At 43.6% G+C, this 22917-nt stretch overlaps 1 protein-coding gene across 3 annotated transcripts in view; it reads left to right on the top strand.

The window, feature by feature from the left end:
- Window positions 1-22917, top strand: part of parga (poly (ADP-ribose) glycohydrolase a) — a 42314-nt gene that overhangs the window by 2976 nt on the left and 16421 nt on the right. For all 3 annotated transcript variants that reach the window (XM_048988035.1, XM_048988036.1, XM_048988033.1), the window contains 9 exons: window positions 197-329; window positions 1405-1527; window positions 2833-2913; window positions 3302-3376; window positions 13155-13247; window positions 14795-14949; window positions 20349-20428; window positions 20719-20779; window positions 20872-20947. In XM_048988035.1, the coding sequence (XP_048843992.1) occupies window positions 197-329; window positions 1405-1527; window positions 2833-2913; window positions 3302-3376; window positions 13155-13247; window positions 14795-14949; window positions 20349-20428; window positions 20719-20779; window positions 20872-20947 (877 nt within the window). The remainder of the gene's footprint in view (window positions 1-196; window positions 330-1404; window positions 1528-2832; window positions 2914-3301; window positions 3377-13154; window positions 13248-14794; window positions 14950-20348; window positions 20429-20718; window positions 20780-20871; window positions 20948-22917) is intronic.

Genomic DNA, 22917 nt, shown 5'->3' with positions numbered 1-22917 from the left:
TTAGTCTCTCAGAACAGCAGATACTTTCCCCTTTTAGGTTTCTGGTAACATACCTTTAAGTTGATTGTGTAAGAGAATCACATGAGATTGTTTGTTTGCGGTGGTGTTTCCCAAAGCAGCTGGTGTCCTTTCCATGCTCTTCCGTGTTCCTGGGCACCTCGGTGATGCCTTTCCTACCCCTCTCTTGTGCCTGCAGCCCGCAGGACTCCTCCCCTCCTGTGGACGCCAGGTGGCTCGGTACCCCGATTGAAGAGCTCAAGAGGATGCCCCAGTGCAGCCTACCCCTACCGCCGCTGAAGGTGGCCGAAAACCACACCATCATGATAAGGGTACGGCTTGTTTCCGGGGTTTCCAGGTTTAGACCACACACTGTGGTGACAGAGGACTTGATAGGGATTAGAGTGTCATACTGCTTTGTTTTTTGTGCTCACATTACCTTCTGAAAGTTAGATGAGTGTACAGTTACAGTGTAGAACAGTGTTTCCCAATCTGGTCCTCGGGACCCGCAGACAGCTTGTGTTTTTGCTCCTTCCTGGTAGGGGAGCTGGGAGGGGAGCAAAAATGTGAACTGTCTGGCAAGGAACTGGCAGGGAGCAAAAATGTGAACTGTCTATGGGTCCCTGAGGACCAGATTGGGAAACACTGGTGTAGATTATGTTATACGGTAACTATCATTCATTCATTCATCTGATATTCCCTCATTTGTTTCAGTAAAGAAACGTTACTGTTTCTAAAGTGCAGCACATTTGGTGGGAGGTACTTTGCAGGGTCAGGTCTTTATGGTGTTTCTGCTGGGTTTGCTCTAAGGGGCAAAAAATACCACTTAACAAGATGGAAGAAAACACACACGCACACACACACGTTGGTGTATCTCTCTAAATGGGGAGCGTCCATTCATTTCTATGGGAAAAAACTCTCATCCGAATCACGACACCCCTGACTTCTACCCAGCCCTAACCATAACCCTACGTAACCAACCCAAATATAAGACTTTTGGCATTTTTACTTTTTTGATTGCATTCAATTTTTTTTATAAAATTGAGGTTATCCAAAAATGTCCCCAAATGTAAGGATGTTTCAGGCTTTATAAACCTTGGAGATCCTAAAAAGTCAGGTCCCCAGAAGTGCTATGTAAAGTATTTAAAGAGCAGTATTAAAATAGCTTTACGGCATAAGATAACAGGTAAATATGTCCGTGGGAACAGGTCTGTGAAAGTCGTCTTTGTTTGCAGACGACACAAGAAAGACATCGGCCAGCAGGACTGCTTTGAGTTCCTTAAGCGTAGTATTATTGAGTACTTTTGAGTATGCTACCCATATTGTCCTGTAAATAAAGCAGTTACTTACATGGCATGCTCCTGGTGTTACAGCTGCATAATATTTCTTCTTTGTGCGTTCTTACAGACCGACCTGCTCCGGGAGGGAGAGGTCCCCGTCCCGTATCCCACAAAGTTTAAGGATGCGTGGGATGAGCTGAATGTGAAGATGCCCTGTTCAGACAAGAGCCTCTTTCCATTGGATAGCGAGGTAATCACGCCTGTCAGGTGACACCTGCGGAGTCCCAGGGTCCTGTAGGTGCTGCAGCATTGGCAGAGGTGCAGTGTGGGTTTGTGGGGACAGCCTGGTGGACTCCTACCTGAACATCATGCATTATCGTGGCTGTATCTCCATATTTACATACCCTCTTGCGCTCCAGCAATTAATTTCTGTCCTCTGTAGAGGACATTGTTCTGCTCATATTTCTCATGCTATACAAGCCAGTCTACTAGCTCCTGTTGCTCCTTAAAAAGGACAGGTAGGGCTTTAAGATGACATTGCCTGTGTGGGAGTGTGCATATTTTCCCCCGCATCTCGGCTGGATATGCTTATATATCTCTGTATACGTTCTGTGAATCTCCGGGGCCAGCCTATTAGGTATAGCTGCCAGTTAACAATCCTCAAAATCGTTCCAGCACCTGAACACATTCAGCACATAGACAGGCCCTGTTACTATGTGGCTGAGTGTTAGAATGACTGTGATGTCTGATCTGAATGATTCTGAACGTGCTGTGATGTGTGGAGCCGCGCATTGGGTTGCCACCGTCTCGGAAACAGCTGCTCTCCTGGGACTTATCACACACGACATTGTCTAGAGTTTGGAGAAGGATGTGATGAACGAAAAACAAACCAGTTAATGGCAGTTCTGTGGCTGAAAACATCTTGCTAATGAGAGAGGAGAGTATTCAGAATAACAGGAAGGCCACAGGACATGCAGGAACAGTGCGAAATGGAGCGGCTTCTATGAACAGGCAATTCAGCCCTTATGGCTGTTGTAGGGGTGCAAGTGGGGCCTACTAGGTACTAGCTAGCTTACCTCATAAAGTGGTCTCTGGACCAGGGTTTCTTTATGTCCTTCAAAAGTCTTAATGTTTTAAATCCAATAATCAGAATTTTAGGCCTTAAAATATTTTAAATATAATTTTGACAGGTTTTAAAAACTGTATTGGTTATGCTGTTGCAAAGCTAGAATGGAACCACTAATCACAAACCGTGTAGCCTGGTCAAAATTTATCGGGGCAGACTGAGCTATTGTGTCGTGGTGCGCGAATTTGGCGTCTCATCAAAAAAATAAATGAAAATAAATAGCTGAATGTGCATGTTGAATGTGAATATATTAATTTACTTCGCAAGCTATTCTAGGACTGAATTTCCTTCATGTGCTTGCCAATAAGGACGTGAAATGGGTCTTAAATTGCATTTGTGATGGTCTTAAAAAGGTCATAAAAAGCTTTAAACCTGCAGAAACCCTGTGAACATATGTGTTGTTTATGTATTTACTCTGCTTTTCTCCAGGACGGAAGTGGAGTGCAGAGTCGATGGGAATTGATTCAGAAAGCTCTGAGAACAGAGTTTAAAGGCGTTCATGGTGTGAAGGTGAGGTTGTTAGTGATTAATTGTTAATAAGAATTGGTAAATCCTAGGTTTGTGATCATGTACCTGTTTTTTGCACTTCCTGTTTAAGAATGCTGGTAAGACTGCTGCGGTGTTGTACCACTTAGTGTGGCACCATTTAAAAACCAACATTACTCCAGGTTTCCTTGACCGCTATTATACCTTTATCCACTAGATGGTGTGAACGTCTCACAAACAAAATCTATTAAAACGCTTAATGGTTTTTCTTTCAATCCGCCTTAGTATGGATATATTTAAGGGTTCTTTGCATGTTATTTTGTTGTCTGTCCTTGTTAAAGTAGGGCCTGTTAGTGATTTAAAGCTTCCTCTCAATGCCCTGTGCTAATTTCTGACAAATGTTTCATTTCAGAGTGCAATATTGAAATACAGCACGGCCCATTCCAAGAAATGGGATTTCAGTGCCATGAATATCCTTTGTACCAAGGTAAGCATTGCAGCATAAAAATGTATCCTTTGCGTGCATGATGAGGAACTTTGCACTGCTGCAGTTCATCCTGTTCCTGCATTTCCCCTGTTTACAGTTTTGTCTCCGGCTTCTACATTTAAGTCTGGTTATCTTGCTGCTGGTCATTACAACAGGGCACCTCCAGGGATTTGAACTGGTCACCTTCTGAGTGGGAGTCCCTGTACTTAAACCCACAAGCTACCTGCTGCCGGTTACATTGTGATTGCACTCCTCTGACCCAGATTGATTCTGGGAAGGCGAATTATTGTGGTCCGTGCTCTGCACACTTATGGTTTACATGCTTAGGCTGATCTGTGTCAGCACTCTGTCTGGCACTGGATTTGATTTGTAGATCATGCTCTTTCTTATCTCCTGCAGTAGTGACATTTCATCCCGGGTTAGATGCCACAGCCCTTTAATCTGCAGCACTGATCACTTAATTCAGGCAAGAAATTGCTATTATAGGAAAAAAAGTACTGTATATAATTGTACTGTTGGTGATTCATGTAGAATGTGAAAGCCAGGTCGCATCTGTTTAAAACATGCACTTTGTCGCATCTAATCTTCAATTGGTGTTTTTTTTTTTGACAAGTTTGATTGATTGGGAGCTCAGTGCGTCTCCTCGAATTGCATCATAAACCTTTTTATATTTTTTATATACCATAAAAAGTCATCAGCATCATCGACATTGTGTCAGGTTTCCTCCCAAATCAGATGTTGTAAAGAAAACTGTAAATGTTGATGAAAATATTTGAATTACCAGTTCGATTGCATGTTTAGTCTCTTGTAGCTCAGCAAGTAGAGCATCGCACTGATAATGACATGGTTGTGGGTTTGAATCCCAGGTAGCACGCAAATCATAATCCTCCTCTCTACCTTAAGTTGCTTTATGTAAAGCCGTCAGATAAATGAGTGTAATTGTTTCAGAAGTTTGAGTTAATTGTTTCCTTGTTCTCCCAGCCCTGGTAATTCTAGCCCTGGTATAATTAACATGATCTACTGTAATCCCATTGCAACATGCTGAGTAGTATGTGCTAGTCCTATAATTCAGTGTTTCCCAACCTGGTCCTCAGGGAGACCCGGACAGTCCATATTTTTACTCCCTTGGGCGGGAGCAAAAATGTGGACTGTCTGGGAGGGAGCAAAAATGTGGACTGTCTGGGAGGGAGCAAAAATGTGGACTGTCTGGGGAGGTCCCCAAGGACCGGGTTGGTGTTATGGCCTGTAGTATTAACACACCAAAGTACAGCCAACATGAAGTATAATGGCAGCGAACAGCCATCCTGATTTTTGTGTATGTTCTGCAGTTTTCCTCCTGCCATCTTCATCATCCTTGCAGTCTGCTCCTCAGCGAAGGCTAGTAACTCCCCAGCGTTCGGCGCAGCCTCTGCTGGCATCGGTCTCCCCCTAGGTGGACGCATCATTACGCTTTGGTGCGTCGCTCAGCTCAGCGGGCCTTAACGAAACGAGCAGCCTAATGACCGCCTCTGATTCCGGGATAATTGGTCTGCCCATGGTGGTAACATTAAGAACGACGAGCGTCTCTCGGATTGGTCCGAAGTCATTTCGTGCCGATACGCAGGCAGCGGACGGTTCCGCTTAAGCTTCTCAAAGGCTGCCTCCTGTCTAAGAGATGAGAGAGCACTGGGGGACTGTTTGTTTTACGGCGCACTGTGCTGTCGCGGAGGCTGGCTAATTAAGGTTTATTTATACAAACCGTACGCAGACGGCCCGTGAGCTCGTTCCTATTAAGCTATCCAATTAGAGCCGGCACGCCAAAGCATAAAATCAGCAGCTGTTGGAGATGAAGTGCTGGGCCATTTCGCCTAAGTGCCCGCGTCGCAGGTACGCCGTCCGGGAAGGCCGTGCCTTCTTCATCTGCTCGTATGGGGAGTCTTTCTCTGTCACGGGTCCAAGCGAAGTGGACCAGTCAGTGACTCTGCTTGCTACACTGCATTAATGTCCCTGGCCCAGTTTGACCGTGACTCAGCTTCGCGTTTATTAAAAGGAACGCTCCGGTGTATCGTTGCATTATTGAGCTCAGGGTTAAATTTGCAATGGGCGTGCTTCCCTGTGTTGAGCCTTCATTAGCTGCAAATGCAACAGAACCGGATGCATTCCTTATAACGGACCCTGATTGGCTGTTTCTGAGGGCGGGAGCGTTTTGACTTTTTGATTCCTTTCACTCTACTTGCATTAAGTCGATTCAGTTATTGAAGGGTCATAATATATTTAAGCGTGTAGGAGATTTAATACAGTACGCCTCTGCTATCGGGGACATGAATCTACCTGCTGCCTCTGTCGTCAATCATTGGGCTGGAGGTAATGCATCACGTAAATGGATCGTGGGGGTTGGACGTCACTTTGCCTGCCGTTCCAGGTGTGAGGCTTTGGTGAGCTCAGCCTGAAGGGCTCAGGAGCCAGACTTTAGGCCGCTTGCCGTTACTGAACACGGATACTACGTAAGGCGATCAGAGTTTCCCACAAACCCGCAGTGTTAGGTTCAATTCAGGACTAACTTCCTGGGTCAACATAAACGGTTTTGTTTTATGTACAATCAATACTAGCTATACACATACGGTATTGAAGGAAAAAAAAAAAAAAGAATTTAATTGTGTCCATATCCTGAAGGTTGCGTGTGGGTCCACAGCAGAAATGAGAATCGTTAAATTTACCCTTTAGACGAGTGTGTTTCCTTCCCAACTCGATGTGTTTGACCTCTGAAAATATCATTTAATATTCGTGTCAAGAAGGGGTGGTATTCAAAGAATCACCTGATAACAGGATGGTTGACTTAATTAACCCAGGAACTGCCCTTAAAATGTTAACTAATGCTTTAATTTGAATTCCTTTTTATAGCTGCTGTTATGAATAATCTTACTTAGTTCATCCATGCTGTAACTGGGATGTGAGAATAGTAAGGGTGCTCCACTGTCCTTTTTTTTTCGTGTCATTGTCTCGGCTACACCCCGGATTTATTATCGGTAGATCTTAAAAGTTGGGTCACAGAGGTATGCGTGGTTTCTTTGCCAAAACTGTGGAAGTTATAGGTTGGGAAAGATTTATTCTCGATCGACAGGTTTTTAAATAACTTTATAGCTCCATTTAATTTAATTAAAAGGAAGCATTAAATCTGGATGTGCGTTAATGGAGGGTAGCTTCGGAGAGCAGCCCATCCTGATGGCAGTGTGCCGTGCATCTCTACCGTATTCCCAGGTCTGGCTGTGGCTGTGGCACCTCAGCTCTCTTTCTGTGTGGAACATCAGTAATGCTGCACCACTCAAGGTCACCAGCTCTCATCTCGTAATGTTAGCTTTGCATTTGCCGATTTTTGCGTTGTGTTGCTTTCAGCAGGCAACTGACTTCAGTGAACTTGCACCACATTCTTGGTCTTCATACATGTGATAATCCTTCATCGGTACTTTATGTACTTTGTTGGGGTTTTCATTTGTAAAATTTTTTTGTGATGCTTTATTAATTATGTAGGACCGATCAGTATGACTAGGGAAAGTGACATTACGCACTGGATCATGGAACAATTGTGCAAAACTATTTGAAGAATTATTCACAGCCCTGCAGAATGTCTTATTTTTGCTGTATTATTTGATAAATTGATACATACGTTTTTGTGACACTATTCATAGTCCCTGTTATTCCTTGGAAATGCCCTGTAGAAATATTACAAAAAAAGATACATATTGCCATTACAAATGATCGATCAGACAATGAAATAGTCATCTTTCTCAAAATCGTTGTTCCTCATGAGAAATCGATGTGCCATTTTGGGAGATTGACTCTCATCCTCGCTTGTTTGGGTAGTATTGAAACTGAATGGAGGGTTACTTACATTATTCTACTGTTCCAATTTTAAGCAGTAGAGGGCGCTCTTGGGAAATGCTCACAATACAATTTTTTTTGGAGGCATTAAATAAATTGACTCAATTTTCCCCCTTACATCAAAATATAAATTGTTACATGTCATACTTAAAAAATGGTATTTGATATTCTTTAGCCATGGTGAGCTCTGCTGCCCTACGTTTTTCTGTTGCGTTGTTTTACATCTGGGGAAAAATGTTCACTGTGATCACATGACCAATAATGAACAGGTGCTAGATGTCAGTACAAATTTGTGTTTGTTTTTTGCGTTTGCTGGTAACATTGGTACTGCAGGGGTAAAGCTGACGAAAAACTGGCAGTTGTTTTTTCCCTGGTGAAATTGCAGTGATTAGAGACCTCCCCCCTCCCCGCCACTGAGTTAGCGTAATGTAGACGCCCTGTCAAGCGATCCTTCGAACAGACTATTAACCACCGAAGACGAGAGCCACACCTTTTTTCCTTTCTTTGTTTTCCTGCACGACGCTGTCGACGTAAACTCACACCCCCATCTTCATGGCCATTCCCCAATCAGTCCAGGGACCACCTAAGTTCAGGACTTTCCATTCGTTAACATATGAGATGTTACATTATGCAAATTAAATATGTAAACCGATAAATTATGCATTTTTCTTAAGACGCCCCACCCTTTTTAAGGGATAGTTCCACGATGATAAAACGTTAATTATTTTCACAATTTTCGTAGCATTTAATTTCCCTGCAGTTTTAACTGTGTTTTTTTGCACTCGTGCTGAGAAGCCACTGAACGTGTCCACTGACCAGGTTGGATCTAATAAGGATGTCTTTAGCTGTGGCCACCGGTGCACCGAGCAGTGACACGCTAGCTATTATATTTAATTTGACTGGAAATTAACTTCCCGTGGAGACCTTCAGCTCATTATGAATTTGGAGCTGCCTTGTGCTTCTCGGCTTAATTCATAAGTGGCTTAAAGTACCTTGGGCTCAATTTTTAAATTATCCATTTTCTCATGTTGGTAATAAAATAACAAGTCTGTTATGGGTGATTAGGACTGTAATTTTGCGTAATTCTTCTAATATGGAAACATTTAGTTTGAGGAGCTCTTGTTGAATTTGTCATTTGGTGTATTGGGTTGTTTGTTATGCTAGAATGGATTCTGATGTTACTCTGTAAATGTTTTGTGTATCCTCTGTAAATTACCCTCCCTCTACCCTACTGTGCGTCTAAGCCTCAACGTCACAGTAGCTAAACAGCATCTCCTCGACTTTGACTTGACACACTCATACCGAATCGTAGTGCTAGTTGTTTAAGTCGAGATGTCTGGCTTATTGAAACCTTTTGTCTTTTGATTAAAGATACGCATGGTAGTTTTATGAAGAAGGTTGAGGGACAAATTCAACAAGCCGGTCTCTTCACAATATAGATGTAAACACATGGTTAAATTTACACAGTTGGCTCCGTTCTCTAGCTACCTATTTCTCAAGTGTCGGTATGTGGCCTTATCGTGACAAGCGGGGGGGGGGGGGGGGACTTTTATACAGTTTTTTTTCGTAACAAAAGGAATTGAAAGTCTACCCCTAAGGTCTGGGCAAAATAAGCCCATATATTCAAAATGCCAGCCAATTCTTGTTAAATTCTTTGGACTTAATTAGATTCTGGGGCCCCCTCCTGAAGTTGCGCAAATAGTCTAATCATTCCGAGGAGGTGAAAAGCCTCCAAGGCAGACGGACGCCATGATTGACACAGCAGTTGTAATGGTTATAAAGAGGAAATAGAAATTAGGGGCCATTTTGCAAACGGTCCTAGTGGCTCTCAGGATTAGAGCCGCCAGTCCGCTGTCTTTTCGACGGCTGTGAAAAGGGGGTCCGTCGGTTCCGTAAAGCCTCCCTCTGTGGGTTTCCCCAGGCATGGTGCATTTTGCATGGACCGGACTCTCCACCCCTTCCCCTTGTTAATTTGAACTTGGTCGAGTTAGGAAGGCTGTGGTGTCTGAGGGGGGAAGCTCCGGCTAAGTGGGTGCAGCGGGCCGAGCTGTAGGTGGAGTAATGACCGACTAGACACAAATGCAAACCAGGGGAATCGAGTTACCTGTCTGCAGTGTAAATGGAGAGCATGCATATGGAGGATTGTTCTGGAGCAGCCTGTTGCTTTTGAGAAGATGGTTTGGGATAATCACCATGTTTTTTTTGTTTTTTTTTTACTAACGTCTTCGCACTTGGTGCGGTAAATGTAGCTTCCCTTTGAGTTGTCACATAGTAAAACTTAGTTGAGAATAAATTGCTACATGTATGGTGTTTATATACAGCCTCTGAGCTCATGGTGTCCATTTAAAATTTTTTCCCCAATCAGGGAGAGTTCTGTAAAATTTTAATTAGCGCAAGATCCCCAGTATATAGCGAGTTAGAACCTGAGGGGTTTCTGCTGTGGTAGGGAAGCTTTCTTGGGAAATGCAGCCAATACAAACACACCGTGATTTCCAGTAAAAGCTGTTTTGATGTTCCATCAGATGGAGCCACCGATCTCTGATAGAGACGTCTTGAAGCATTTTGACCCACCATGTGAGTGAGTGTCAGGTGGAGCGAGGGCCGGGGGGGGGGATGCGGATGACAGGCCGACGCACCCATTAAATATTCATCCGCCAGATCCACTTAATGAACAGCACGAAGGCCCCTGACAGACAGGGTCAGATTGTTTTCGTATTTATGGATATGAGCTCACAAACGTTTCGTTTTTTTTTTTTTTATATGCTACATTTCTGCCGACCCCAAATGCTTTACCGCCGGTGCCGGGGTAGGCAGCGGAGGCTGAGAATATAGGAAAACGGCACTAAATCTAAAACTTTGCCCTGACGCAGACTGCCTCTTTTGGTTGATTACTTTGTCAGTTTGATGTGATATATAGAACCGTTTCAAGTCGTGCGCCGAGTGTTAGTTTAGCTGATTTGATGCGCTGTCGCGGTTTGATTTAGAAACACCGCCCCGTGCTACCTCAGCTGTATCCCATTTGGCCTGTCAGCTGCTTTCATTCATTATGCCCAAAGGAGAGGTTTATGATGTCATGCAGGTCATTACTTATGACAGTGTTTAGTCGGGCCTCTTTTGCAGGAGTGTAAATGTTTCCCGCTAAATTGCCAGTCGAGGCTTCTTGGCCAGGAACACCCCATCCCGTTCTACGCATTTTGTTCATTTGCATCTGTTCCAGGAATCCATTTAATCAGCCGACACCCCCAGCCAAACCTTGATGAAATTGCCCGGTGATTGATCATCCCGCCATTTTGCAGCCAATGCTGTTATAAATAAGTACATGGTGAATATCCGCTACGAGTTAAAATCACGGCACCTCCATCTTAGAATGTTTGTGGAAAAGCATGTGGTGTGGGCCGCCGGTTTCCTAAATGTCCCAACTGTCTGCTTCTGTCTTTTAGTCATTTTTTATTTCCTTAAACCACATTGCTTAAATCTCACTATCATTGAATTGGAAATATATGAAGGTTCTGGATAGCCTGCAGTCTTACTGAAAAGGTCTTCTTATTCAATACCAAATAAAACTGCCCTTGTTTGCCTATCAGGGCTGCTTTGAAAATATGAAATTTTGACGTCTCTTTTGTCTAAAGGAGACTGTTCTCATTGTGAGGTCTTCCAAGGGTTTTTTTTTTGTGCAAATGGCAAACGTTAAATTGCCTTATTCCTGGTATCTCATATTCAGACAGTTTCTCCTTATGGTTGTTTGCCGAGCTGCCAGTCTGACCACTAATCAGAGCACTGGTCCCTCAAATAAAAAAAAATACATTTGCATCCAAGAACTTAACGAGATTTCATTTTCTTTGAGAGGCCCCCCCAGCCAAGCCAAAGCATTCTCCCTTTTGTGTTCCAAGCCTGTTTTGCCCAGATCCAAAATGAGTGGCCAGTCCTTGTAATGCAGTTGAATCCAGTGCTCTCGTCGGGTCTTCTAACCAGTGCTGGGTATTGATTAAAATTTCAAGATTCGATTCCGATTCAAGATTTAGAATTGATGATCACGTTTCGATCCAATCTGTTTCGATCCGATATCGATTTGGGTCAGTGTTTTTAAAAGTTTTTTTTTTTTTTATTTTTTTAGCTGTTACCTTAATTACATGACTGTGTAGTTGTGCAACATATTAATACTAGTATTATATTGACATTCAACGACGAATGAATGAAGTATTGATAGTTAAAGATGGCTGTAAGGACCAATCCCCCTCCCAGAATGTTCATACAATTGCTTTCACAAACATGCTGTTGGGCAGAATTAGCGAACAGATCCAAGACAACCAACAGAGGACACCAAAGGTGTCTATACCTTCATTAGTGGACTGCTATTGGGACACTAACCTAGGGCATTATTAAAAAATATGACATTAAGAATTCACCCAAAAAAGCTGTTTCTGTTGAAGACAAATGCTATTTTATTTCAGTTACAATATGAAAAACTAAGTTTAAAGTGCGAACATGTAAACTGGACATTTTTAACTTTTTCCGGAATACTTCACCTCCATTTGGCATACCTTGCAAATCTCTTTACTTTTGTAAAGCTCATGTGAATGTTTGACCGTTCTGAACCCAAAATGCTGCCAAACTGCAGCTTTTAAAGTTACGGGCGTTTTCAAAGCACCGCTAGTGTCCGACACCAAGTTGTTAATACAGTTTTCCCTGGTGAACTTAAACACCATCGCGTCATTGAATTAACGATGCGCACTACGTGTGAAGATATTAACAAAACGGTGCACTCCCTTGATAAAGGTGTGCTGTTGCAATAATGTAAAATTATTACAGAAATAACAATCATGAAAATTTATGTGGAATTATTGCTGTTACTCTTTGGGCAATTTTTCACTCTGTCCTTTTACTTTTATCTGTAATTAGAAGAAAGTGTATAGTTTTAATTTTGAGTAACTACATGGTAATGTAGTTGGAATCCATAAGATATATAATCCTTCGTAATGATGATAAATTCCTTACCTAGTCTTTTAGTGCAAATACAAATGCACCTCATTTTGTTATTCATCTCTGCTGTTATTCGTCCCCTGCCGAACCCTAAAAGACCCTTCTTTGAAAAAAGAAAAACCAAAGCTCTGCATTGCCACGCAATGTCAATTTGCCAGTGAGATCACTGTCCTTCCACTGATAAGTTGACAATCCATCCAAGGGCCTTGTTTTGCACCCCTGACCTCGGAACGGGGTTCTAACTGACAAGCCGACAGCGGGACTCAGTCGTGTGTCTTTGATCTCTTCTATTTTGAGATCTTGGAATATCCCGTGGTGCACTTCACCCACCTCATGTGTCAACGCGAGGTGGTGCTGTTTGAACTAAGGCCGGTCTTGTATTTGCGTAAGGCACTATGTGTTTTTTGGTCTTTAGCCGTTTCATCCTTGCTTGTGGGTTTTACGTGCGATATATATTCAATTTTCTTGAAATGAAAAAAAAAAAAGAAAAAATCGGAATGTGTGTGATGCTATAAATGAGTGTGTTGGGTTAATGCTATAAAGGTCAAATGTTCAGATCTTTGGAGTTGCCCTTTAGGTGAGCCATGTGACGTGCTTATTTTTCACTATTCAGATGAATGGAAGCACCTTCTGGAACATACGTTATTTATTTCTGATTGAGTGTGCATGCAGATGGGGCTATTTAAAATGATTAAGTGTTTATTCAATGGAAAGAAAAGAGTCTAGTGTGTTTTTTTTTTTTTTTTTTTTTTTTTTTTTTTTCTGAACCCTGGTCCAAGCCATCTTTCCAGCTCGGACAGAGGAGAGTCATTGTGCTCATTAACGATGTCCTGTGTTTCATCACATTAGCAGTACAGCTGGCTGGTGGCAGTCCAGCCAGATATGGCGGTTGATCCTGATGGAGAAGCCTCTCCACATTGACGCTCTCTCTTTTCTTAAGGTTCTTGATCCTCAGTCCGTGCAGCATCTGTTCGGAACCGTCCTGCCAAAGATGGCGGAGCTGGCCCTGAGCGCAGACAAGCTCTGCACCAAGGTTGGTACAGACCGAAAGGAGGGGATTGGAGCCTGACGGGACCGAACTGGAGGCGGGCAGATGGGCCTGGGTCAAGGTCCCTGGCCTGAGTTGTGATTCTTATTAAGGCTCTGCAGCCTTGCGGTCGTCCCGAATGAAGGCCGCGGGATAATGAGCACCTGCGGTATGAGAGCTCGTTAGGAGCTGAGGAGCTTTGACCGTTGAGCAGCAAGTCCCGTGTCTTGGGTCTTTCCCACTTGGACTTTGTGCTCCCTTCAGGCAAGTACAACCACAGTGTCTGGCTGCTCGCTTCTATTCGTTTTTCCTCCCCTCAGGTTTATAAGTTTCTCCATGGCCTGATATCCATCACAGGAGTATCTCTAGTAATTTACTAACCCTATATGGGATTTTGTTTTTAACATAGTTTTTCTTATTAAGGTTATGGGAGCTGCGCGTGCAGTGGTCTGCATGTATTACGAAAGCCCGACAGACATCTCTAATGCGGGGAAGAGATGCGCATCTGCCCTCATAAAAACAGATTTCTATCTCTTTTTAAATGGATAGCTTCTAGTGGAATGAATGGCAAGGCACCTTATTCAAGGGGCAGAGGAATAACGTTGCATAAATGCCAAATGAAGGTGTCGGAAGAGGACCCAATGCATTTGAATAGGGGTCCCGCTTTAAATGAGGCAGATAGACTTCATCCAGGGAGAAGGGATGTAGTTCAAGAAGGTTAGGGGACCTTCAGACCCCAAGCTGAGCTGACTCATGGCATATTAAGACAGAAAATTGAGCAGCTACGTCCAAATCAATGGATGTGCCATCGTTCATCCTTGGGGTGTGTTGGAATGCATGACCGAGAGTAATGATGCACCTCATCGGAATCTGCGTCTGCTCTACACCTTTCTCCAAGCCTCTTCAGACTTCAGAGCAGCTGACTGATGTATGCATAGAAACGACTGGAGCCATTTCGCCCGCGGAAACAAAAGAATTCGCATCCAGGAGTCGCTTTATAAAAGCCAAGTACCGCTCAGGATGCATATTAGTTTATTATGAGTCATTCTTTACTGTCTAATAAAGCATGACTTGTCATCAGTTTTTCTGGACAAAGTGTGTGTAGTGCTGCACTTTCATTCATTAGAGTACTTGGCGCGCCTTACTTTACAGCCACTGCTATTGTATCCGAACATCAAGAACTTTGGCACATGGTGTTTTGCCAGCGACGCTTTAATGAGAAAATGAAAGATGCACCAGTTTTAATTAAATTACGGCGTAAACTGACAGCAGGAGCCTGCTCAGTTGTTGGCGGCGCCAGTCCATCCGCTAATAAATTTAGCGATAATTTTAATGCAGGTGTGTAGGTTATCAACCTACAGGGGCAAATTCGAGGAGGTCCAGGTTAGATGTAGATTGCTCTTGAAGGTATGGTTCAGGCTGACTTAAGAATCTGTGAGGGGACTTAAATTAGTGCTAGTCATTTACTTAATGGAATTTCTACTCCTTGTTTGGCAAATTGCTAGCTAAACTAATTATCTCTGCCTTGTCCCTGCTTCACTCTGCCTTTTCAGCCAATACCGTTGCTTAAGCAGAAGATGAATCACTCCATCACCATGTCACAGCAACAAATCGCCTGTCTACTGGCCAATGCCTTCTTCTGTACGTTTCCACGACGCAACTCCAGGAAGCTGGAGTACGCAAATTACCCCGACATCCATTTGTTCAGGTACAGGTTTCTCCTCCAAAGCTTTCCATCGTTAATAATTTTATAATCCGTTTTATGACGTTTATTAGGTTTGCTTAGATGCTCATTGTAATATGTGTGCTGCGAATGCAGCGATATGTGCTCTGGAACATGTTGCAACTCTGATCTGTTGTCTGTTAACTCGATGTTCATCTTTGCCAGGTTTTTTTTTCCCATTCTTGACCACACAAGTCTGTATTTATGGTATTAGACGGCGGAAAATGCAGCTTCCACAGTATAGATGTGCGATTTTAATTTTATTGCTCTGATGACATGCAGTAAGCATCCTACTGCAGTTTGAAAACATTCTAGATTTATAGTATCCAAAAAGAGTCTTACAAATAATTTACCTTTTTATTTTGTTGCCTTGGTATTAGCTGTGTAGTACATAAGTGTATTCATCATGCCAGTCAGAGGAACTCCTTTCAAACGGGCGCTGTTGAATCAGAGGATCACACGTCCTCCCCAGTAGTACAGAGGCATTGACTGCCATCTTGTGTGTTTCATATGGAGGCCTTTTTATCAGACTTTAGCCTTGCAGCCTTTGGACTCTGTACTTTCACTCCAGAAGGCACCTCTGTTTCTATGCATAATTGTGCATTTTTCTTTGGAAACTTTGACCAATAGATTTCATTTTTGTAGGCTCTTCCCTTAAGGGATGCCATTAAAAGTCATCATTAAAAGATTTGGGTTAATTGATTGCTACTAAGCAATAGGCGTCTCCCCAAACTGTCTACGTGCCTAAACATGTACACACAAGCGTGGTCAGTAAGTGAAATGAGTGTTTTTGGATCTATCACAAATAATAAATTATGTCATGCTTCCATTAGGGGGCACTACAGTCTAGAAAACTTATTCTAATTTTCATGACTAATGCTTCATCAACTTTCGTCTTGTATGCTTCAATAGCTTTCCTTCTGAAGTACTAAACATCCCATACTCTGAACTTTTTTTCTGTCTTCTGTAGTTCTTTGGCCTTTTTCAGTTGCTTGTTGATTGCTTGGTCTTTAACTACCAGCCGATTTTATTTATGTGGTATTTAGTAGGTATTATCCAGGGAATTTAGTTTCAGTGATTTCCCTTATTTGAATCATGCTGATCTTAGCTGGTGTATGACATTTTTAACTGCGTGGCCAGCTGTGTTTATGGAATTAACGCTACCCTACAATACAATTCACTTCAGTTTGAAGACACCTGTTGGGACGATGTTAATTTTAACCAGGTTTCATTGTGTCTTGAAGTGTAGCGTCATGCTACATATCAACTGTCAGTCTTAAATATTTCCTGGGCTATACACCCTACACGGTTGGCACATTTCACACAATATACCACGTTTAAAATACAGCACTTAAGGTGAAAATCGTCCTTAAAACCATATTTTATTTTGAATGTTTTTGAATTTCACAAATATATTTTTTTAAGGAATTCCAGTTTCGTAAACAAAATTTTTTATAAGCATAAACATCATCTTTTCAATTATTCAAAGCAATATCCTGCAGGATAAATATAACCTAAATATTAAATACTTATTAAAAGGCTTCTTACCAAATTTTTGATGTTTCTGCATATTACACAGGTTCACAAATAGAAATGTGCTTTTCGTACTTTGAGAGCCTCATGCAGTTCAGGGAAAAACCTCATAAACCTCATGTAAGATTTTGTTATATTACTAGACCTTGAGCTGACTGTCCAGTCTTTCTTTCTGTAGGGAATCTTTATGCTGCAGTCACTGGATGCAGTTCCACTACAGTGAAATGGCACTGGTGAAATTCTTGGGGGATCTGAAGCTATTAATTTACCAGCAAAATTTGTTTAAAACAGATTTGTATGTAATACGTTTGGGTGATCAGGGTTTGCTTAAACCGTTAATCACTATAGAGTCTGAATTCCGCTCATGAGTTCCTGCTGTTCTTATGTATTATTTGTAGCATAATATTCAGATAAAAGCAGCTGATTATGCTATCTATGCAGTACGCATTCTCAAAAGCTACAATATATAAGCACGTTTTTAAATCCAAATGTTTGTTTTGATTATTGCAGAATTACTACAAAGTGACACTATACAGTGACAATATTTCTCATTCATTTTTATGTTGCTGTTTGATAGTCTTTTCACTCATGTAATTTAAAGCTTTAAACACATTTAGTGGCAGTTCTGGTTATTGGCTTTTAGTAACTCCAAGGGTAATGGAACTAGTCGGGACCAATCATCATATTTCCTTTTGTCAGCAACAAAATCTTACTAATGATGTGATTGAAATGGATTCAGACTGAAATTAATTTGGCATGAATATTTTCTGTTTATAGTGTTACATGCTATCAGTAAAACGTGTTAATTTTCTTTTAAACATAAACGGTGCAACATTGTCTCATGAATGAATAATGTGTGGGAAATGATCTCGGCATCTTTTGTCTTTTGTGTAAGTCATAAATAGTTCATTTTCTTGTATTGTAGTGTACAGTAGCGGTTCATTATGAAATAGGAAAACACGTTATTTTTCAGTGACGGTACTTATTCTGGTGATGAAAGAAGCAAAACTGTAAATCTGAACATACACTGCCTTTGGACAAAAGTCTCGTGTCACGTCCCTGAGCACCTGCATTTCCCCTCTCCCACCTTCTTCCCTGCCTGTTTCATTGAAAGCTTATTCCGGACAAGGGGTTGACCCAGTGAACTCTTGCCTCTCAGCTTCCAACAACAAGCACAATTGGCCTGTTGCATTTAAGACCAAGGCAACCCTCACAGCACACAAATCAAACACAGATTCCGGCTCCACGGGGTGACATCATCGTCTGTACTGAGCGTGTGCGCAGGGAGACCCCTCCCCGCCACTGTCGTAATGAAACCTAGCGTTTGTCTCTTTAAACAGTGCTGTTCACAGTATTGTGATGTCTTCACATGATGTATGAAATTGTTTAGATCCCCTCACCTTGTATGTATGTATGTATGTATGTATATACATATATGTATGTGTAGGTGTATATGTATGTTTGTATATATCATTTATGCATTTTTATGCTTCAGGGTTACGTGGTTAACGATACCTGTCACTGCGCATTGAACCAGTGCTAATGTTCAGATTTTCAGCAGTTGTGGCAGGTCTTTGAACAAGAGTACCTTGGAAGTCTATTGCAGGCATAGTTGTGTAATTCAGGCCCAGAGAGTAAAAGTCCAGACCAAGATTTTGTTTCAACCAACCAGTTGAGCATAGAGTCACAGTCACAGAGTACTCAACTGGTTGATTGAAACAAAATCCCGGTTGGGATTTTTACTCTCTGGACCTGAATTACCCAACTCTGTTTGCAGGGCACTAACACAGCGGGCAGATCAGAAACACCTGTTAGCCAAAATGCATATCTGTGCACTGCGGGATGACAGTGAGGGGGACCTGCATGACAGGAGGACACGTAAACCCCTCACGCAGCTTTAACACTGAAGGAGCATCACCGCTTTGCTGCTTCACAGAAGATCTCTGTAATGTACGTCCATGATAAAGGTGTCTCTTTTAGGTTGATGTTATCAATGTGAGTCTTAATCATTTTGCTTAGTGTTTTAGTTGTAGCTCGACATCTTTAGGGATTTTATGTTTGGTACGATTTCATTTGCCCTTGGAGCGGCAAAATGTTGCGGTTGTTGGGTGTGCGCGTGTGTGGCCTTCAGCAGGGCCCCCCCTCCTCAAACCGGCTTTATGGGATTAGTGTAATGCAATGGCCAATCTCCTTAAGGGAACCACAGCCCTTCATTGACGAGTCTCCGATGTGACCGGCATGTATCTCTGTTGGCATGAGCTTGTTATTATCTAAATGGAAGGAGGAATAAAATTAGCATCGATTCAGATCGGGCACCGTGACAACAGGAGGTCGGGCCGGGGGTTTGCTGGTCAGTGCGGCCGTCCTCGGCATCAGCATTTAATTCTGCTTCTTGGCCAGTTTTGGTTGAGGGGGGCATTTGTTTCTTGCACTTTAAAGTGAAAGAGGCTGCTGATGTATGGTTCCTGCCAGTTCGATGGCACCTAATTGAGTGGAACTCCACTTTACGTTATCAGGTTTGCTTATCTCTGAATGTAACGTTGGCGTTTTTGCGGAGCCTGACGTTTTGTCGTTTTAATTAATCTGGTACTCTTTCTTGAAGCCGTAACTGGCTGAACTGGCCCACGGGTGTTAATAAAGCTTTTGCTTTATTAGAATTACCTACAATGCTCCTCATTTAGCAGAAATGCATATTTTTTTTCCCCAGAGTTGTATGTGCTTATGACAAGTAGTTCCAGAATGGATTTGCTGCGTGGCTCTGACTCTGAACACCGAAACCGGTTGATTTGGTCGTCTTTAGAAATCCCCTAGAGAGCCATTTGTTGATTTGTTTGACCTTTCATCCGAAAAGGTACCAGAAGCTTCCTTGTCACCCTAATGGCCGCCTTACTTGAATGACCATGTCACATGTTGTAGGGTTGCTGCTGCTGGTTTGGTAGAAGGCAGGAACCCACTTAAAAAAAAAACTCTCTTGATGTTTTCCCTGTTTCCCTGAAGGCATTTTATGCATCAGCTTCATTCTATGATTTGTTGTGCTTTTTAGAAAAAAAAATAGAATAATGGTGCTTGACAGGCAAGAGGAAGGCGGAATAGAATCGCGCGTTTAGCTGGAAGACAGCAATGGCCTAGATGTGAGAAGCCGCACTATGCATCCTCGCTTCCAGTTCCGCTCACTTTGTGTGCGTTTCCTTTGTTTGTAATGTCCTCCTTGAAAAAATCCTATAGTTTGATGCGTGTCCCTCAGGGACAAGTGGCCTGCTCTCCCTCTCTGAGCTGGTCCTGCGAAGTCGCACCAGGGCACAGTACCGCAGTGCCTGGCCTCAGGGCGACTTATCCGCGACTTACTGGTCCGATGGATTTTCAGCGTCTCCAAAAGGGCCGATAGTTTGGATGGAAGCACGGTGCTCCATCTGGGCGGGGGGTTAATTTGCATCGGAGCGAAATGACTGCCCGTCACAAACTCAGCCGGGGGTGGGCGTGGGGCTAGGGAATGGGGGCTATGATTTATACCGCCCTGGGAGAAGTATATTTATACCTGCCTGATGGGGGGGGAAGGCAGAGCACAGGAAGGGCTTTAGCTGTAGGGAGGTGTTTTGTGCCGGGGGGGTGGTTGAGGGGAAGGGAGCAGTTGCGTAAGAAACGCATCATTTTAAAGCAGTATTAATTTTGCCATTGATCTTTTGAGATAGTGTTATAGCTAAAAGCTCTCTGATGAATGGCATGACCCTCCGACGAATACGTCTGCTGGCATGGGGTCTTAATGGAATAATTACTCTTCTGTTTTGCAGAAATTACCACAGTCCACATTACGTGGAAGAGCTGACCTCCTCCTCCTCTCTTCATTCATTTAGGTTGTTTGAAGGTTCTTCCCCGAAGAAGGTGGAGAAGCTCAAAACGCTGTTTTGCTACTTCAGACGGGTTACGGAGAAAGGTGAGCTTTCGTAGCTCCACGCTAGTTTTTCGTTTGATTCATGGGCATCGGTCCAGTGGTCAGTACTAACAAGCAGAGTTACTGGCTTATCAGGGTAACTTGTCGGATTTGAGGTACCACAGTTTAAATGGACCTCATATTCGTTCACTTACATTTTGCCTAGACTGCCTTAAATCTGACAAGTTACCCCGATAAGGCAGTATCTGCTCTGTGATTACTGAGTTATATATTGACTCACTGTGTTTGTGTTAATCCTTGGTAACTTTGACATTCTCCCATGTGCCAATCAGTGCCCACTGGCCTGGTGACGTTTACGAGGCAGAGTGTGACCGAATTTCCGGACTGGGAAAGGTAAATCCGGCACTTATTGCAGGGAAACTGTGGTAGGTCATGTGGCCTGTTTTCACGAAGGCTGATTGGTGCGGCTCTTTCTCTCGGCACAGCTCTGCGAAGCCCTTGACGAAGCTGCACATCACGTGCGAGGGCACCATTGAGAATGAGGGCTACGGGATGCTCCAGGTGAGGGTCACCACCACATCACCGCTGGGTTTCCCATCGCTTGCGGTTATTCAGTTACATTTTTGCACTTACACTTTTCGCAAACGCTTTTATCCAAAGCAATATATAATTATGATGGCAGAGTCAGCCAGTCCCTAGAGCAATTAGGGATTAATGACGTTGGTCAAGGATCAACGGTGATGTCACTCTGCCAATCATAGGTTCCCCTGTATTACTTCCCTAAAAATACCTTTTTTTATGAATGGTGCTTTACTACCAAGCCTTTGCCTCTTGCCGGGAGCTGGAGTGCCTATGTTTTGTCACGCTCCCCCCTTACCCATCTGTCAGGGTGGCCCCCATCTCCCTTTCACCTTCTGCCTGCCTCCCAGTTACCGGGCCCTGACAGCTGACTGGTACACATGAGCGACTCTGGGCACCCCCTGGGCCACGGGCCCACATCCGGATTGATGGATTCCCTGCGCGGTGGGGTGGGGGGGAGAAAGGAGTTGGGCTTGACAGGCTGTCACTGGGCTTGAGAAGCCCCCCCCCCCCCCCCCCCCGGCTGTCCCGAGTCGGCGGGCAATTTCGGCGAGACCCGCTGCCAGGCTGCCGCTCACGGCGCCACATCACGCCACAGCCGCGGCTGACAGCCTATCGCACGTCCGTCGCCATCATCTGTCGTTTCGGAACACTGAAGAAAACTTTATTATGTTTCTTCAGATAACAAACAAGCTGTTCTGGGAGAGAGACTGAAAATATTTTTTGAGTTGGAGATGCCATGTTTTACAATTGGGGTTAATGTCTGGTGTGGTCACATCGGTCAGAGACGTGTGAGTGGTTAAGAGTCCTTATTACAGGCGGTGGCATCCCCTGGTTTGGTGTATAGTGATGGTCACTGATTCGGATGGAAATGGATTCAGATTCAGATGGTCACTGATTCGGATGGATATGGATTCAGATTCAGATGGTCACTGATTCGGATGGATATGGATTCAGATTCAGATGGTCACTGATTCGGATGGATATGGATTCAGATTCAGATGGTCACTGATTCGGATGGAAATGGATTCAGATTCAGATGGTCACTGATTCGGATGGTCCAAAGAGTTGTGGCTGCTGCAGGAGAGTGCCAGGGTCTATGTGGATCTTTCAGAATCCTGTGAGATGGACAGACCTTCCAGTGCTGGTCCGCTGCTGTCCGTTTTACATACTTCTGATCAGTTTATGTTGCTGGTACCATTGATTCTTGTTCATGTTTCCAGTGGTACAGCAGCGAGTCCCTCTTGGGACTCTGAGTACTAGTTCAGTTCCCATAAATCTTGAGTTCTTGCCATCCCTTTGTGAGCCTTTTCGGATTGAAAATGGCACGTCCAGCCTGAGCCTCCTGGCTGCTACAGCTGCCGCCTGACAGACAGTCTGCATTTGCCCCTATCGTGGCGTTGAGCAGATCTCGGCATTTCCGTTATGCTTTAAAGACCCCTTGCTGCCTGGTGCATGGATCCAGTCTTTCCAAATGGTCTTGTTACCTGGTGTGTCTGTTCCTCTGTCAGGGAAACTCGGCCTCACCCAGCCTAGGGCTGTAGGGCCTCCCTCCTCTACCTCCCCTGCCGCTACCCAGTGTAGAATCACAAAAGTCACAACAAAACGGTCCCAACAGAACTGGACATCCAGCGTAAAGCCACGTCTTCAGCCAGCTGGCGGGGTCACTCTTGTTTCGGAGGGTAACGGGGCCCATGCGGTGCGTTTCTGGTTCGAGCACCGCTGAAAATATGGACTCTCTAGCATCGCGCAGCCTCCTGTGGTTTGCCCTTCTTTGGTCTGTTGATTCTTTCGGCTAATGAGGCTTTTTGGATTAATGCATGTTCGATTACTTGATTTAGCAGATGCCTTTATCCAAAACAATGTACAATTGAAAGCTGGGTCAGAGAGTCCCTGTGACAATTGGGGTTAAGGGCCTCGCTGAAGGGGGTGAACGGTGGAATCACTTTGCC

This window comes from Brienomyrus brachyistius, chromosome 20, assembly GCF_023856365.1.
Source record: "Brienomyrus brachyistius isolate T26 chromosome 20, BBRACH_0.4, whole genome shotgun sequence".
Lineage (NCBI taxonomy): Eukaryota > Metazoa > Chordata > Actinopteri > Osteoglossiformes > Mormyridae > Brienomyrus > Brienomyrus brachyistius.
Note: the sequence above shows the minus strand (reverse complement) of the source record. Positions and strands in the feature narration are given on the sequence as shown.